At 44.8% G+C, this 18,279-nt stretch overlaps 1 protein-coding gene across 4 annotated transcripts in view; it reads left to right on the forward strand.

Moving 5' to 3' along the window:
* The first annotated feature begins 350 nt into the window (after positions 1-350).
* Positions 351-18,279, forward strand: part of STK11IP (serine/threonine kinase 11 interacting protein) — a 29,977-nt gene continuing 12,048 nt past the window's right edge. The window contains exons 1-14 of one of the 4 annotated variants that reach the window (XM_079947120.1): positions 351-474; positions 1,063-1,126; positions 2,688-2,890; positions 8,567-8,641; positions 9,117-9,212; positions 9,665-9,772; positions 10,058-10,129; positions 11,124-11,253; positions 11,405-11,508; positions 12,369-12,458; positions 13,250-13,291; positions 13,628-13,798; positions 14,912-14,993; positions 15,083-15,421. In XM_079947120.1, the coding sequence (XP_079803246.1) occupies positions 1,063-1,126; positions 2,688-2,890; positions 8,567-8,641; positions 9,117-9,212; positions 9,665-9,772; positions 10,058-10,129; positions 11,124-11,253; positions 11,405-11,508; positions 12,369-12,458; positions 13,250-13,291; positions 13,628-13,798; positions 14,912-14,993; positions 15,083-15,421 (1,576 nt within the window). In that variant the 5' untranslated portion in view covers positions 351-474. Of the gene's footprint in view, positions 475-550; positions 647-701; positions 780-868; positions 894-1,062; positions 1,127-2,687; positions 2,891-8,566; positions 8,642-9,116; positions 9,213-9,664; positions 9,773-10,057; positions 10,130-11,123; positions 11,254-11,404; positions 11,509-12,368; positions 12,459-13,249; positions 13,292-13,627; positions 13,799-14,911; positions 14,994-15,082; positions 15,422-18,279 lie in introns of those variants that run through there. The other 3 variants (XM_079947121.1, XM_079947122.1, XM_079947123.1) reach the window with 3 other exon arrangements.

Consider the following 18,279-nt stretch of genomic DNA (forward strand, 5'->3'; position numbering starts at 1 on the left):
GAAAGCGTAGTGCGGGGGGGGGGGGGAGAACTTGCGGCTCTCCAAATGTTGTTGGTTATAATTCCCACCACTCCTGGCCATTGCCCATGCTGGCTGAGGCTGATGGGAGCTGGAGTCCAAGGATACCTGCAGCTACAGGTTTCCTCAACTCCGAAGCGTAAGATAGTAGACAAAAACGCCCCGCTTTCGGGAGCCCTGCTTGCTAACAGTTCATGAGATCTGCCACACTGCACTCCCTAAAAGGAAGGGCTTTCTGCAACCCAGTGAAGGAGATGGCGAAGCGCGACGCCGTAGAAAGAGAGGGCGGAGCTTTGAAGGCGCGGCACCGGCTCGCTTATTAAGCCAGCCGAGGACGCTCTAGCTCGTATGTCTTTAAATACTCTATGGTAACGCGGAAGTGAGTAAAAGATTCGGGAGCTTGTCTTGCGTCTATGGTCGGGACGCTGTGTAAGAAACCGGCTGTCGGCATTCCAGGTAAGGGAGGGTGTGTGTGCGCGGGAATGGGGTGGGGGTTGTATGGTACGAGAGGCTGCGTGGGCGTTGCTATGGTTACTGCCTTCCTTCCAAGCAGCCGCTCCCCTGTATCATGTGCCCGCTGCTTGCTTTTTCCATAGGGTAGTCTCTGGGGTTTGGAGACCAGCTTGGGGTAGGTCATCTCTCCCCTGTCCCCCGCCTCTCCTCTCTCCAGTGGGCTTCCGAGAAGGCCCCTTAAACTGTCTGAGGCGGGGCGTCGTCGGCGTCGTCGTGTGAAATAAGGACAGCCTCTTTCTGAAATAAGGGTAATTCCTGTCACTGTCACGTGCCTGTGTGCGAGCACCGTAGCTGCTGACTTTGGTGTCCGCACTAGGTTGGCCCGAGAACTTGTGGCTCTAAAAAAATCACAGCCCTGAGAGGTTAGTGTAAAAATCTCTATGCCCAGTGGGCTCAGACACTTTCTTGTGCAGGAATTCTGGTTGGCTGGTGAACTAGTGAGTTATTTACAGCACCTTGTTTTGAGATACTTGTAACTGTGATATGGACTCTTGGGTTCCCAAGTGATGGTTCTCATCTTTTTGTTTGCAGATGGCTCCTGGCACACCAAAGGAAATAATGCTCCAGAGCTTAGCCCATTTACTGCAAGAGTCTGGTGAGGTTCTGGTGGTTTGAAGCACCTCTACATTAAAGTGTGCTCTTTGCTTTGTTTTAGGTGGTAATATAATGGCCATACATTGGGGTCACAGCTACACCATAAAGCACATGACTTTCCTGCAAAGAATCCTTGGAACTGTAGTTTACACCTCACAGAGCTAGAATTTCCAGCTATGGTTCCCAGGATTCTTTGGAGAAAGCCATATGGTTTAAATGTATGGTGTGGGTGTGACTTTGGCTTTGGGGCCAGAGTTGGTGGTAATGACTGAATATAGGAACTACATGGGATGAACTGCAGTAGACATTGTTATCTTTTTTAAGGAGTAAAAAACAATATGCCACAGTTTTATTAACAGACATTATTCAGTAATGCCTTAGAGCCATTTCACATCTTGTTTGTCTGCATCAATTTACTCACAGCGCATGCTTATGGTGGGTAATGCAGCTAATCCAACTTCCTGTTGCATATATCAGGTTAAATGGGGGGCATTCATTGGCATGTGCTAATATCTTTAACATACACAGTAAAGCACCATGTTAATATCTTTAACATGTGTGCATAAAACACAGCATGTGTATGCAGTGAAAATGTAACATGCAAAATGGTGATTGATGTTGCCACTTTTATTTGGATAAATGCTGGGTGTTCTTCAACCTGTATTCACTGAGGGAAGTTCTTCAGAGAAATCATGCTTCCATTCTTGTGGTTGGTTATAAGGTTATTACTCTAGTAGGGCAGGGTTCCAGCCTGTCCTAAGACTCTTGTCCAAGTAAAGGAAGTTGGTTGTAATACCAATCTAGGAACCAGCTCTTTATTGATGTCCTTTCTTTTTATTGTAAACTGTATTGAGAGATTTGCAAGTCATTGGGGTGTGGGTGGAGTAGCCTAGAAGAGTAGGAAGCCCTTCATATTGTTCCACTGAACTGGAATTTTCTGTCTGTGTGAGAGGTAGTGATGGTTCAGGAAAGTCAAGAATGTCCAGTACTTAAAGATTATGCGATGAGCACAGAACTAAGACTGCTGCATCAGAAATAACTATACTGTAACATGTAGTACTTCATTCACATTCAGTAGGTGTGACAAGACTGTGGAGTTATGGTGGCAGACATACAATAAGGGGGCTGAAGCAAATTGCCTATGAGGAAAAGTTATAACATTTGGGGCTTTTTAGATTAGAAAAAAGGCAAGTTGGGGAGGACACAATAGAGATGTACAAAATTATTCTTTGCCTCTCTTGTAATACTAGAACTCAGGGTCATCCAGGTAAACTGAACAGTGGAAGACTCAGGGCTGCATCAACAAGGTATTGCTTCACATGGTTAAACCACAGAATTTGCTGCCACATACAGGCAGACCTCTAAATTCCAGTCCTTGTAGTCTTCCTGTAGGTGTCTCATTGACCAGTATAGAAAATAGGACTCTGGATTACATCGGTCTTTGGTCTGATTCAGCAGGGCTCTTATGTTCTTATGAACCTTTCTTTCTGTGGTTTGTGATGGTAGGGAGTACATATGGATTTATTATGGATTTATTAATGCTACTTATTCTTTTTCTTCAGGAGACTTGATTCTGGATGGTACTAGCACCTTGACCTTATTCACCTCCACACTGCAGATTCTCACTCAGATCTTTGAGCAGCACCTATTACCACGAAACCAGAACCATGGCTTCATTGCACTCTCATCACACCCTGCTGAAACATCTGCCATCCTTCAAGCCCAGTTTCTCTTTGATGTCTTGCAAAAGACACTCTCTCTGAAGGTACGTGCCAAAGTAGGAGTCTGTGAGCGGCGGGTCTATGCTTCTTGCCTTATCTTGCAGTGAAGATACTGGTGTTGATGTAGCTATATTTCTCACTTTTTTATACAGATGATAGTTTTGAAAATTATTTTAGTTGTATTTTATTTCATCAGTCACATTGGGAGGACTTACTCTGAAAGGTAATAGAAAAGTATTAGAAATAAAAATAAATTAATTAAATATGATTATAAGGCATTATTTTTTTAAATGCACTGTCCTTGGCCTGAGTTGGCCCATTGGTCCATGTAGCCCAGTACTGACTGGCACCAGCTCCCCAAGAGCTCCAGAAAGCATGGTGTCTCAGATGCTTTTAAGTGGAGATGCCCAGGATCACACCTGCACCTTAGTACAGTGGTACCTCAGGTTACAGATGCTTCAGGTTACAGACACTTCAGGTTACAGACTCTGCTAACCCAGAAATAGTACCTCGGGTTAAGAACTTTGCTTCAGGATGAGAACAGAAATCATGCGGTGGCGGCATGGCAGCAGCGGGAGGCCCCATTAGCTAAAGTGGTACCTCAGGTTAAGAACAGTTTCAGGTTAAGAACGGACCTCCGGAACGAATTAAGTTCTTAACCCGAGGTAGCACTGTACATGCAACACATTAGTTTGACTGCTGACCTATGGCCCCTCCCTACTACTCTGCTGAACCCCCAATGCTGTTAATGTTTTACATGATTCCTTGGTCAGAGTCTGTCTTAATTGGGAAACTTGGTTTTTCTCAATTGATGCCAAACCCAGTTGAATTATGGCTTAGTTCCTTACTAAATTGGCATTCTTACCTCTTTACGAATACAGGCAGCCATGTGATTTGGTACAGAAGCAGCACATACTTTCAGTATCCTCCAGCATTTTGTGTCTGATGGTGTGCTTAATAAGTTTTGCATGATTCAGGACAGACCTGATAAGAAAAATATTATATATTGCCTCCAGATGAGTTTGTTTAACCAACCAGAACAAAAAGTGTGTAAGATGCTGATATTCCCATTTTTAAAAAATAACATAATGTCTTCGAGTGTTCTCTACTCTTTGTCTGGAGATTAGGGTGTAGGCAACAGCAGAATGAGCCAGGACTGACTGGCATAAGGCTGAGGGGGTGGTGGAAGATTGGAAAAGGAACTAGCTTCCTCTTGGCTGTAAACGTATATTCGTGCCGTCTGTTCAAGCAGACAAAAAACAGATTGAGGGAGTTGGGATGAACTGTGGTTGCTGTTCAAGAATGCTCAGTAATTTAGTCTTAAAATAACTGAGGAGATACATAGTGGTAGAGGTAAGGCAATATGAAAAGTAATCTAGCTGATAAACTGAAGTTAAAGCGTGGAGACAGGAAGTCTTCAGCTGATCTGCATTACAAATTTCAGGTCTGTTTGCATCAGTTATTTAAGTAGGAATATTTGTATCCATTTCCTGACTTGCAGATTTATTCTGATGGTGCAGTCTAGGATATTCCTGTTCCCCTCCTTTCTCCTTATTCACAGGGGTTAGTGGCAGAGAAGAGGGAAGGGGCAAAATATTTGTATACTCCTTGTTCACTGATAGAATATGTGGCATTCTGAAGGGCAAAGACTTGGAAGGAGGCAGGAAGTCTGAAAACAGTTCAACCAAACTTGGTACCACCTACATCCCTTCAGTGTAGCGCGCTCTCTTTGTGTGTGTGTGTGTGTGTGTGTGAGAGAGAGAGAGAGAGATAGTACTAATGTTTCTGTATAATCACTCAGTATGCACACCAGTTTATATATATTTATTTTATTTAGTTAATTTACATACTGTTTCAAATGCCCACAGAATTTTCTAAGCAGTTTATAAATCCCTACAGAAAGGAATCTATGTAAGAAATACAATACAAATTGCATATATTCTTCCTCCTAATCATCCATTTCACATCGTAAGTAACATCAAATTAAATCTCTCTCTAAATATATATAAGGTATACCATCTAAGAATCACAAAAATCAATTGTGTACAAAACATCAAAATATATAAATATACATCAAAATGAAACATAATTACAATATATCATTGAAATGTAATAAATATTATTTAAAAAATGCATAATGTAATAGTTAACAAGTGATATCTGCGGCAGGAAAGAAGGGCAAAGGATGTGGTAGAGTCAGATTTGTGTCAATGATAGATGCTAATAAGAATCTCTTTGGTGCTGTGTAGAATCTTCCTTCTGTGAAATAAGATTTGTATCAATAACCAACTTCATTAGTTTGTGACTTTTACCCTTCAAGGTGAGTTGTGTATATTGGGTTTTATCTCTAGGGTCATTGTTCAGGTTGTTTCCATTGGGTATGTTTGCTCTGCTGGTCATGAGGTTTTTAGCCAGAGCAGCAATGACACACAGATACGGATTGAAATGTGCTTGCCACTTTTGTTATCTATGCTGTGGGCCTCTGGTGTTTGCATGAGTTAGTGCAATAAATTAAATCTCATCACCCGGATGGATATTTTGTCTTGAAGTTTGGAAAATCCAAGTTCCAGATTAACCTTTTAAATGAAAAGGGATATGAGAATTCTTTAAAGCATCTACATGGAAGCTGCTGATGCAGTCTCATTCCTAACAGATGCTCTGTGAGGACACATGAAGCCTGTATATATTGAGCAGGGTCTTAGATTTGTGCTTGTTGGTAGCCAACAAGAATGGTCAATGATATCTGTCAGATACAGAATTCCCATTGGGGGCCATGGGCAGTATCCAACGAACACATCCTGTCAGTGTCAGGATTTCCACTTGCACAACAGGACTCTTCCCCCCTCACCACATCTGATCCAGAGGGTAGGGGAAAGCCTCAGAACAGAGGTGTGGGGTGCATATTGGGAAAAGAGAGATCCCTCTTGTGCAAGTGAAAATCCTTGCAGTGATGGGAGACTTACGTAGCCCTACGCACTGGATACAACCACAGATCTGTTATTTGTATCTGAAACCCTCGTGACAGCCTATCATCACTACAGTATCTGATCTGCATGCCTTTTCCTCCTCCCTAATCTAGTGTAAACTCTGACGTTTGTAATTACCCAACACTGCCAGATAACATATTTTGATTATTATACTGTATAGGTCCATCCTTATGTGTGACCCATAGGGCCCTTTGTGTTGAGAAACTTTAAATCAGCTTAGTATTTAAAGGTGGTTTTCTGCTTCACTATGTTCCTTGCACAGCATGCACTGTCATTTGTTTGAGTGACTTTGAACCTCTCTAGCTTCTGCCTTGTGGCTGTTGTTACTGGTTAGATTCTCACTATCTTCACACATGCTACTATGATGTGATCTACTAGTGCAATAGCCGGCTTTGTTCTATTTTTAATGTGGGCTTTGGTTAGCAATCTGGGCAAAAGGCCCACATCCTTAGCTGATACCAATTCTTGAATTTCACTGTTATATTGGATTAGATTGCAGTTGCATTTGGTTTAATAATAGTGCTTCTACAGTGAAGGGAACAGTAGCGGGTTACTTTGGGGGGGGGGAATGAGGAACAGGGCGATAGCTGTTGGCAAGACCATGTGGGAGAATCAGTTGTCATTTACTCTGACCATGCTGTTAAGATTGTGTGTTTTATTTTTTCAATTCTTTTCCTTCAGGGAGCTCAGACCCCCATTTTATTGTTACACCCACTCTGGGTGATAGTTAAGCAGAGACATTAGAGAGCCATGATCAAATCTGTTGTCTTGATTTTTTTTTCTTTTTGTACAAAGCAGCTGCTGGGAGATACCCACCCACCTTGCTTCTGTTTGATTCTAATAGGCAAATAGTGACTTTTGGAGGCAATTTTAATTGGGAAATGTTACCCTATTCCCTCAGCACTGAGGTCCCAATCTTCTACAGTTGCTTTTAACAAAAAGTTTTCAAGAGATGTACCATCTGATTGCGGGACACGGGTGGCGCTGTGGGTTAAATGCTGTACTGTTTTTAACACTTGATTGGGAGCTGCCCAGATTATTATTATTATGGCCCGGAAGCTGTATGCCGACTCCCACGCCAATAAAGCGAGATGTGCACCGCAACCCCAGAGTCAGCCATGAATGGACCTAATGGTCAGGGGTCCCTTTACCTTTACCATCTGATTGCAGCTCTCTGGCATATAGTCCAGCTTGGCCCTTAGTGAGCCACATAGTTCAGCAGGGACTCAAAACTAGTCTTCGCTGTTCCAAGTCAGACACTTCATCTATTATATTGCACTGTTGCCAGGATGATTCTGATCCTCCTGTTAAATCCGGTTAACTGAATTGTGGGTGGGGGTGGGAAGAGACAGGTGCATCCATCAAGCTTCTGGGACAACACTCCTGGAACTCCTTCTAAAGCAGCAACTGCTAGTAAGCAAAGCCCCTGCAACAAGGAGTGGGGAGGGCTTTGTGTTGGGGAATAGTTGTTAGTGCACATCTTCTGCTAGGTGCACTTTTCTGTTTGGAGAATCCAGGAGGAAGTGTAGATGAATACTAACTTTCCATTTCTTTCTTGTCTCCCTGGATATACATCTTTAGTATATAAAGGAAAGAAAGAAATGATAAAAGGTGGGGTATAAATCTAAACATAAAATACAATGCTCCTTAAAACCATTGTTTCTGAGCTTCAGATATCCAAGGCTTGTCATTTGAGAGTTGGTGTCTATGGTCTGAATAAGTGTGAATCTAGAGCACCAGCAGCCTATATAGTGTCCTGCAGATGCTGTGGATGACAGTCCCCATTAGCTCCAGGCAGCATGGTCTGTGGTTGTCAAAGGTGACAGGCGTTGTACTCTACTATATCTGGAGGGTATCACGATTGGTTACGCTACAACATCTGATGGGCACCACATTTAGCTATCACCGATCTAGAGTGTCACGAAAGTATAGAACGAGTGGTCTATGTTCTATTGCTTACCTAAGCACTGTTCTCTGTGATATAGCCTAATCTCTATGAGAGAATCAATCTCCTTACAAGACTTGCTTTCTCATGCCCTTAAATGGCATGTGGCATGCTGTTAGGCTATGGCCACTCAGTATCTGAACTTTGGTAGTTTTTTGTGTTGGGTGCAAAGTTATATATAATAGAACATGTTACCCTGGTGCCTGTTCATTGCTTCATTTGCCACTTTTGTAGAGCATGGGGATTAACTTCAGAGATGTTATATTCTGAAGTTGTGTATTGGGCATCATGAATCTTGGGGTGTGGGATGGGCACTCCATACTGCAGGGACACGGGTGGCGCTGTGGTCTAAACCACTGAGCCTCTTGGGCTTGTTGATTGGAAGGTTGACGGTTCCAATCCGCAGGATGGGGTGAGCTCCTGTTGCTCTATCTCAGCTTCTGCCAACCTAGCAGTTTGAAAGCATACCAATGCAAGTAGATAAACAGGTACCGCTGCAACAGGAAGGTAAACAGTGTTTCCATGCGCTCTGGTTTCCGTCACGGTGTTCTGTTGCACCAGAAGCGGTTTAGTCATGCTGGCCAAATGACCCGGAACACTGTCTGTGGACAAATGCTGGTTCCCTTGGCCTGAAAAGCGAGACGAGCACCGCACCCAATAGTCGCCTTTGATTGGACTTACCTTTTACCATACTGCGGGGTGGGGCAATGGACTTCTAGAGGTGACTCCTGTTGCTAGTGGGTGACTCCTTTCTTCATTATCACTCTCCCTCACTCCTTCTGCTTTAGCTTGTTCATGTTCCTGATTATGCCCTGCCAATTGATGTGAAGATTTTCCCCTTCAAGTCTTTGCGACGTTTAGAGGTGAGTCCCAGATGCTGGGGTGAGGAGCCTCTGGAATAGGGGCTAGATGGTGGCTTGGCCTATTTCTGGTGGCTGCTGTGGGGTGAGAAGCTGTGCTGTCCATAGCATGCACAGAATGGTGGTTGGGACTAGAGTGGGAGTTCCATAGTTTCTCACGGTAGCCAAGCAATTTTATTTTCCTGCACTTTGGACTAAAGTAAGACTTTCTAAATCTAGAATCAAAATATTTGATTTGGAGAAATGGCCTTTATAGGAATCAAGACTGAATTTAGCCATGCTGTTACATGGAGGCGAGGGAAGTCTTTGGTTAACGAAAGGAATGCACGGGATAATGTCTCAAGGGGAAAATAATGAGGGCCTAAAAGTATGTGTGCCCTTTTCTGTAGAAGAGCCCTTAGGCCTATGTGACTTTTTATGTGCTTTGCCCTCTTCTTCTTTCTTTTCTCCTGACTCCCGGCTTTCTCCCTTGCCTTAGCTGAAGTGTGTTCCTTTGCACTATCTGCGGGGCCTGCGGTGTGTCTATTCTCAGTTGGAGGCTTTAACCTGTTCCAAATGTGTGAACTCTCTGAAGGTGAGTGAAGATGCCTAACTTGATTGCTTTCTGCCTCAGGAGGGAAGGTGCTAGAGCTGTTTTCAAGAGAGGCTGTCACAGATTCACACTGTTCATGCTGCTCAGTTGCATGAATGTGCTCCCAAAGATTTATGTCCCCTCTACCCCTGAAAACTATATGCTGTGTTAAATCTCAGGTCAGGAGTGATTTAACTAAAACCTAGTACCTCAAAATTTCCTGTGGAGTATGCTAGCCAGGTAGAGTTGCCAGCTGGCTTGCTCCTGAGCCTTTGCTTGATGTGCAGGAATTAGCTTGTGAAGCTGTTCACAGCATTGAGCGGGGCTTACACATCTGTTAGTTGCTGTAGCTCAAACTGCTTTTCTAGACCTTGCTCCAGGAGCTAGTTCATAAGATGGTAGGCAAGATGCAAAGGAGCTCCTTCTTCCTTGTCAACTTGTGCTTTATCCTGCAGGAGATCATCTCTGCATGCGGAGGGGATCTAAGTTCTGCCCTTCCATGGCTGGAACTACAGACTGTCAACTTCAGCTATAACTCCATTGTAGCCTTGGATGATTCACTGGTATGCTGGAGAACTGAGAATTGGGGGAGATGTAGTAGGTGATGAGAATGGCATTTTCCTTAATGGAATACTGAAACAGAGGGTATTTGTACAATTGTTTTCTGGCAGCTTGGCTTTCTCATTCAGACAGTCCTCTTGTTAGTGTTAGTCCTTCTGAGTAGGTCAGGTAGGACTTTTGGATGGCTGTGCCATAACTGGCCACCTAGTCTTGAGGATGCTTGCTCTATGGGGTTGATTCAGTTGCCATCACTAACCTCTTATCCCTTCTTTCTTGTTTCTGATAAGCAATTGTTGAATGCCCTTAAAGCTCTGGATCTCAGTCATAATCTCATCCAGGACTGTGAGCGCTACCTGACAGTAAGTATCTGGCAGAGGGCTCAATACCACTCTTTTGAAATCCATTATGAGCAGTTAGCAACTACTTCCTTTCTTCTTCCTTCATTGTTGGGTTGACTCTTTTCAAGCCTTGGTAACATATATTGGAGAACTGTGGATGTGGTAGAAAGGGGATGGGGGATTTCCTACTTTGTGTTTAACAAAACCACATACTTGAGTAGCATTCCCTCCCTATCTTGAAGTAAAACATTCTTGTGAGCCTGAGAGGAGACTTCACCTTCTGGTGTACTGTATATTTAAATGTGAGGCTGCTTTATTTATACTATATAATTCTTCTTACAGTAGGAATCTTGGACCCTGTGCACTCATTCTACCACCCCCTGGCTTTTTTCTTTTTTCATACTATTAGTCTTTCAGGGGCTGTTTATGTGGCAGAGCCTTCCCCTCTGCCAGGGCTGGAATAGATGCCTTCTAGTTCCCAAGTGTTCCTTCCATGATTGATTTTGTTTCTGCGTAAAGTCTGGATCCTGCCTTCCTACTAGAAACTGAAGGCGGCTTCAGCATAAAAATGCAAATGGTATACAACCTAAATTAGCAATTAACAGCAAGTGCTTCTCAAATGGGTAGCTATGTCTGTGTTGGGAGAACTGCCAGTCCTCCTTGGGTGCTGGCTTCCTCCTCCTACTGTGATGCTGCTGCCTCTCCTACCCTCCCCGCCCCCCCCCCCCAGTGCCACATGTGGCTGTCTGAGCAAGAGGAGAGTTGAGATCATGTGCAGCCATGGCAGATTTCCTGAACAGTTTTAAGCAAAAGAAGTCCTCTGCCAAGAACTCTCTAATCTTTGTGCTGTCATGAGCCTGAGTGTGTTGGGTTCTGCTCTTTTGATCTGCCATGTGTACCTCACGTTAACAATATGTTCTCGGGGCTGGGGGTTCACTTTGAAGGTTGTTCAGTGTGGCAGGGAGGATGTGAACATGGATGAGCAATGTGGAGAACTGCCTTATTTTCTTTACAGGTGCTGACAGAGCTGGAATATTTAAATGTGGCTTATAACCTCTTGCCCAAGATGCCTGAACTTGGGCTACACAGCCAGGCTAAACTGGTGACCTTGATCCTGCGGTACAACCAGCTTGATAGCATTAATGGTAAGACTGCAGTAGAGCTGCTGATATGAGGGGTAGCCTGGAAACTAGGTCATGCCGCATTGTACCAGACTGAAGAAAGGAGGCCCACAGGGTGGCACAGTATTGGGGAGAAGGGTTCTCTTCCGACATTACTCTACTTCCTTTTCCATAGGTGTGGAAAAGCTTCCAAGCCTTCAGCATTTGGACATTGCCTATAACCTGCTGCTGGAACATACTGCGTTGGCACCACTGTCATCGCTGCACAACCTGAGAAGAGTGAGCAACCAACCTGATTGGTTATTTATTGCATTTATGCCCTAGCTTTCCACCAAGGAACTCAAGGCAATGCACGTGTTTCTCCCCTTCCCCATTCCATCCTCAGAGCCTTGTGAGGTAGGCTAGGCTGACTGTGGGTGACTGGCCCAAGGTCATTCAATGAGCTTCATGGCTGAGGGGAGATTTGGACCCTGGTGTCTCAGGCCTCCCCCGATGCTATAACCACTGCACTTCACTGGTTCTGATTGTTGGTCAGTTTATTAGTGTCTGTTTAGTGGTTTGGGCATTTGAGTAAGACAACATTATAGGACTGTATTTTGTTTGAGGAAGGAGGCCTTGTTATTTAAGGATAGTAGACAGTAGATGCCTTTGACACTCCTAACATATAGCTCTCCAACTTACAATGGATTCCCTGTCTTGTAGGGAGGGAATTGTTCTGAATACCTGTGTGGTATAATGGTTAGGGTACAGGACTAAGAAAACTTGAGTACAAATTCTAGTGAACTCTTCAGGGCTAAGCAGTCTCAGGCCATTTCCCACCTCCTTGGCTTCACCTACCTCCATAGGGTTGTTTTATAAGATAAAAGAGGTCAAGGAACTCCTTGAAGGAAGCTGGAAAGTAGAATTCAAATTTTCCTAGCAAGAGTGCAGGGGAAAGGCAGTGAGGTACATAGGCATATCCTGGGGGCAGCTGCCCCCCCCATCAAGTAAATCAATAATAAATACTTAACTAACTGAGGTTCTGTCCCATAAATCCTGGCTACATCCATAGTGAAGTAGACAAAGTTCTGGCAATTAGTAGTGTTGTTTTGTTAAATAAAACATAACTGTTCTTTTTCTCCCCACCCCACCCCTCACAGCTGCACCTGGAGGGGAATCCTTTAGGGTTCCATCAGCACCATCGGCCTGCGACCATAAGTCACTTGTCTCCTAGAGCTATCTCCAGCAATGTGAGTATATTTGGTCATCCCAACTCAGATGCAAAAATGGCATAGCATTGTAGACACTTTCCTGTGGTCTACTCCTATTTAAATACTTTTGTATGGGAAGCAAACCCTGTGTGTGTTTACACACTAGTGTGTAAAATGTGTACCAAAAAAGATTGCTCCCCACTTTTTGCCAAAATGTTCTTCTCCATCTGTGAACTAAAGTTGGGGTCTGTAGCTCCAGAACTCCTTGTTGGCTACTCTGGCTACTCAGTCCCATATAAAAGGATGCAGGACTTGCATTTCCACCACAGGGAGGCAGCATAAGAGGTGTCAATCACTTGGGCCTGTTGTACAAAGAGAAACCATCTCCTGCTCTCCAACTAGGGGTAATGTTGATTTAGCCATTTGCTGAGCCCAGAAGCTCAGTTTCCTGTTCCTGACTTCACATGCTCTATTGGTAAAGATACCTGGAATGAGCCTGAGAATTCCATGTCCATCTGCAGCAAACATGGCAAAAATTTTAGCTGGGGCAATTAGAATAAGATCTACCATCTGACTAACCTCTTTAATGCCTGGTAAAGAAAGCCCATTCGTTCATATGTTTTATTTGTGTTCAAGGACAGTTTTTAACTCTTTTCTTTGTTTAATTGTAATTCTTAGAAGGTATTTTGTATAGCCAACCATCTAGCTATATCTGTATTTTATGTGGCTCCTTTGCTATGGCATGGGGCTTTTCTGATTTCTTGGTTATGTGAGTGACTAGGAAATGGGGTTATTGGTGTCTTAACTGTCATGTTTTGTTCTAATACCAGTTCCTTCTTGATGAAGAGCCATTGTCTGCTTTTGACCTGAGGGTGAGTAGGGTATACAAGTATTACTTTTCTAGGTGTTGCAGTGGAAAGAAGAAGGGGTGGGGGGGTGCAGAACTTCTTGCTGCTGGAAACTGTCTCATCCTCTGTGTGATCTAGAATATATTGATCCTTCAGAATAATGGGAAGCCAATAATGGTATTGTTGGCTCAGATACTATTGCTTATCCAGAAGCCTCTCCTGAAGGATGTATCGTCATGTAAGGCTACTAAAACAGCACAGGCTAGCCACTTCTCAAAGAGGAGGGTAGAGGGTGAAAGAAGAGAGAAGTCTTCAAACCTGCCATTCTTACTTCTCTTGGGTTCATTCTGTCTCTTTCAGCACCTCTCAAAGCTGGATCAGGCTGCTGTCCAATCACTCTGCACCTCAGTCTCAGAGAGGGCCCCGACAGACCGCAGTGCCCTGGAAAGTTCATGTGCTGCAGACCAAAGTGACAGCCAGTCCCCTGCAGAGAGCAGACCACCCCTCTTACCCCCTCGGAAGAGAAATAAGGTGTTCTTGCTGCTTGGAGTGTTCAGGAATTGTGGGAGGAGAGGAGAGAGGAGACTGTTCATCTACTGGTGGTTTGTGTACCATGTGATCACTCGCATTAACTTGTTCAGGAGGAGTTGCAGGAACATAAACAATAGCAATGCTTTGGATGTGGTTTACCATTATGAGAATGAGGCTAGCCTCCCTATGGTTTGAATGCCCTCCCACTCCTCTTCCAGTGCAGCCACACAAAGGTAATAAGCTTCTGCTTCCATTCTTAGATTAACTGCAGTTCAGTGTGTCATTAATTCCCTAAACTATGGATAACCTTAACTATGACTATTGAAAACAAGCCAGTTTCATTAACCATGGTTTGTGGTTGGCTTGTTTCCACTGGCTATAGTTTAGATTAAACATGGATTGTCCAGGTTTAGATGATGCAGCATTATTGATCCAAAATGGAACTCATGACCATGCCAGAGGAGGAGGTAGTGCAGCAGCTTGCAGGGGGAGGCTAGGTTCATCCTTGTAACAATAAACTATATTTTAGCACAGGGATGAGGGAATCTGTAGCCCTATACATGCTGTTGGACTCCTACAACTATCCTCACGGACCATTGGCCATGCAGACAGGGGCTGATGGCGCTCTATTCCAACATTTGGAGAACTGCAGGCTCCCCATCCTTCAGCATTGTCTGAACGAGTTCAGTATGGAAGAAGATCTCAAATATCCATCCCCAGTGCTCCTCAAACTTCGGTTTCCATCTGTTGTTAGACTACAACTCACATCATCCCAAGCTAGCAGCAGCCAGTGGTCAGAGATGATGGGAGTTGTAGTCCAACAATAACTGAAGACTCAAGTTTGAGAAACGCTGATCTAGTAACTTTGTGCAGCATCCCAAGCTCTCTCTTTTTTTTGGCGTTGTTTGAAATGTGGTGGAAATGGGGGGATAGTTGCCAAGAAAACACTTTAAGGTTTTCAGCAAAAACACATTTAATTAGACACTTCTAAAAAAGCCTTCTTTCCAAAGGCGTGAAGCAATTAATGATAATATTAAGGTATTGTAATGCTACCATTAAGGAATGTGAGAGAGCCATTTCCAGCCTAAACTTAACAGCTTATCTCTCCTTCAGGGGCAAGTGAAAGTGCGCAGGGCCAGCATTTCAGAGCCCAGCGATACTGAACATGAGTACAGAAGCCTGCCCGTCTCGGCAGGTGAGGCACATGGCAACGGGGCTATAACCAGGGGCTGGGTGTGTGCAAGACACCGTTGCAAACTTGGGAGGCTGTCTGTCATCCCACAGGTATAGTTCGGCAGCACCAGGCAGAGATGGAGCGCATGGACAGTTTCCGGGATCGCTTTGGTACCCGCTGGCTCCAGTACAGGCGACACCTGGAAGCAGATGGACAGGCAGCAACCATCACCCCTTCTGGCAGCCCCACAGTAGAATATCTGGGCAGCTCAGGCGAGGCTTCCCAACAAAGCAAGAACACCGTGGAGGAACAAAAAGTTCCTGAGGCCACAGAGGAAAAGGAACCGGAGCTGCCTATGCCTGCAATCCTGGCAGAAGGCCCCCAGGCAGTAGTGGAAACTGAGAAGATGCCAGTTAAAGAAGATAAACGCCAGGAGGAAAAACGAGAAGGTAAATGCTTCTGCTCTTAGCTCACTGTCCACTTCCATAGGAAGGTGAGAGGCAGTGGGCATTTGGGCTGGCATACGGTTAGTGCTGAAATCTCAAAAGATGCCACCATGGTGAAAGACATCTATAGTATTTATATTTTCTTTTTCCCCTCCTGTCTGACTTCCGTCATGTCTTATACCCTTTGCCTGTGTCTTTGCCTGCATTCTATCCCTGGCTAAAGCATTTTGTTCTGCAAGGCCTTAAGCTGCGAATATGCCCACGTGTAGTCCTTTTCCTCTTGGAACAGGGGACTCAGTGAACCCTCCAGTACAGGGAAGGAGAATCGGAGCTGGCCAATGTGGGCCAGATCTTGATGTCCCCCACTGCCTGTGGACCAAATTGGATAGGTAGGAGGAGCCATTCACCTGTCCATTGCCTACAAGCCCCTTTTGTGTCTTTACCTGCCCCATATCTGACATAATATAGGACAGTGGCTTCAATAAAACTGCCTTATGGGGAGACCTGCTGGGCCTAATTAGGCCTATGGGACGGAAGTTGGCTGCCCCTATTCTAGAACATGTTCATATGCAGCTTACTGAATGGCCTTGGACTCTGCATAGGTGTGAGTAGAGCACAGTGTCTGATAACGTTTCATGCAAAGTCCATCCACCCATCAATCCATCAATCAATAAAAAATCAAGTCTGTCTCAATGTGCAGAGGCCCTGCCTGGGCTCCCTTAATCAATACTAAATGTGCTCAGTCCTAGCTTCTGTTACATCCCTAATCTGTGGTGGCAGAATTCGTAATGTTGCCAAAAAACCTAAAATTAAAAACCAATTGAATGACCAGAAAACATGCAAGTTCGTCTTGCCTTAAAATATGGGTATTGTGATACCATATTTGTGGTGTGGATACACGTTGACAAGTATGCTTTGTTCATATCAACAGTGGGGAATGTGTGACCTTGCAGATGCTGTTGGCCTCCAACTCCCATCAGCCCTGGCTGTTGACCATGCTGGCTGGGGCTGATGGGTGCTGGAGGCCAACAATATCTGGAGGGCCACAAGTTTCCCCACCCCCAATTTAAGTAAAGGATTCTTCTTCCTAGAAAATGCAAAAAGGTAATACCATTCTAAGCTAGCAAGCCCTTGGCATGTTACTGATGGAAAAAGGAGATCCCAAATTGCTTGGGCTTGACCTTTATTTACCTTCTGGGTAACTTTTATGGTGCAAACCCTTTCTTTCTCTGTGAGGCTGAATCTCCCCACCCACCCACCCGCCGCTGCCGAGAAACAACACCTTGAATTGGGGTGCTGAAAGCTATTTTCTTGTTAATAGTTAACAATTCACAACTCTGTGTTTACTTTCTACCACTGAATACCAACCAGATGCCATATCTGTGATCTTTCATAAGGGGAATACTTCCTGTTCAGTGTTGACAAATCTCGTCATACCATACAGAAATTGGGAATCCTGGCTCCCTCTGTGCCTGACAGTAAGACACATAGCATTCCTTTTTCAAAAGGAGTTCAGAGTAACATTAAGTCCTCCTGGACTGAGAGGTATCATTGGCTGAGAGTGATGGGCATGTGAAAGCCCACGGAGCCAGGATTTCAAGCTAGGTACAAATTCTTTTGAATTTTTTGTATGTGGGGGGTGGGGGTGGGGTGGATGTTTGGTTGGGCTTGGGAAATTTTTTTGATTTTGTTGTTTTTGTAATTTTTACAGTTTTTTGTTTGTATTGTTTTATTGGTTTTGTTTGTTTGTTTGTTTGTTTAAGGTGTTCTTAAGGGGAGGGGTCAGGGCTGCCGCGGAGTGGGCCCCAGCCCACAAAATGGCTGGGGCATGTTCCACAGGGGGGGATGCACTGGGACAACCGATCTCAGTGATCACGGGTAGGAGGAGGAGTTACGCTAAGACTAGACCATGTCATTACAGAGGGGGCAGGTTTAGTCGTTGTCTGAGGACTATTCCTGCCTCCGGGTCTGGTCCTGACCGGATGGATACTAGAATCAGCAAGGGATACCCACATGACCTGAAGGTGTTGCTGTGCAATGCCAGGTCAATGATTCATAAGACCACTGCCATCCATGACTTGATCATGGATGGAGGATTTGACCTGGCATGTGTAACAGAGACTTGTTTGGATGAAGCAGATGGGCCTGTCCTTGCCGCTGCTTGTCCACCAGGTTTCTCTTACGCACAGCAACCCAGGTCATGTGGGCGGGGAGGGGGGGTTGCAGTGATTTTTAGGAAGTCATTAGTTTGCACCAGGCGTCCTATTGGGAAGACCCAGTTTTCTGAGTGCATGTTCTGGAAGTTGGGCAATAGGGGCAGTACAGGATTCCTTTTGGTGTACTGACCTCCCCGCTGCACCAAGGATTCCCTGCCCGAGCTGCTTCAGGTCGTGTCGGATGTTCTCTTGGAGACATCTAGTTTGGTCGTCCTAGGGGATTTTAACATCCATGCCGACACGACCTTACAAGGGGCCGCTCGGGACTTCGTGGAAAGCATGGCCTCCATGGGGCTGTCCCTGAATAAGTCTGGCCCAACCCATAGTCACGGACATGCCTTGGACCTGGTGTTTACCTCTATGGATGTTGGTGATCTGACACTAAGTAAAAGTGAAACGAAAGAAGTGCCATGGTCAGATCACTTCCTGGTGCAACTGGACTTCTCTGCGACCCATCCCTTCTGCATGGAGGTGGGACCAATTCGGATGGTCCGCCTCCGCCACTTAATGGATCCAAATGGTTTCCAGAGAGTGGTAGGGGATGCTTTATCCCATGTTGATGGCCTTTCAGCTGATTCCCTGGTGGCCCACTGGAATGTGGAGTTATTGACTGTTTGGCTCCGAAGCACCCTCTCCGATTGCATG

The sequence above is a fragment of the Podarcis cretensis genome, assembly GCF_951804945.1.
Source record: "Podarcis cretensis genome assembly, chromosome: 1".
NCBI lineage: Eukaryota > Metazoa > Chordata > Lepidosauria > Squamata > Lacertidae > Podarcis > Podarcis cretensis.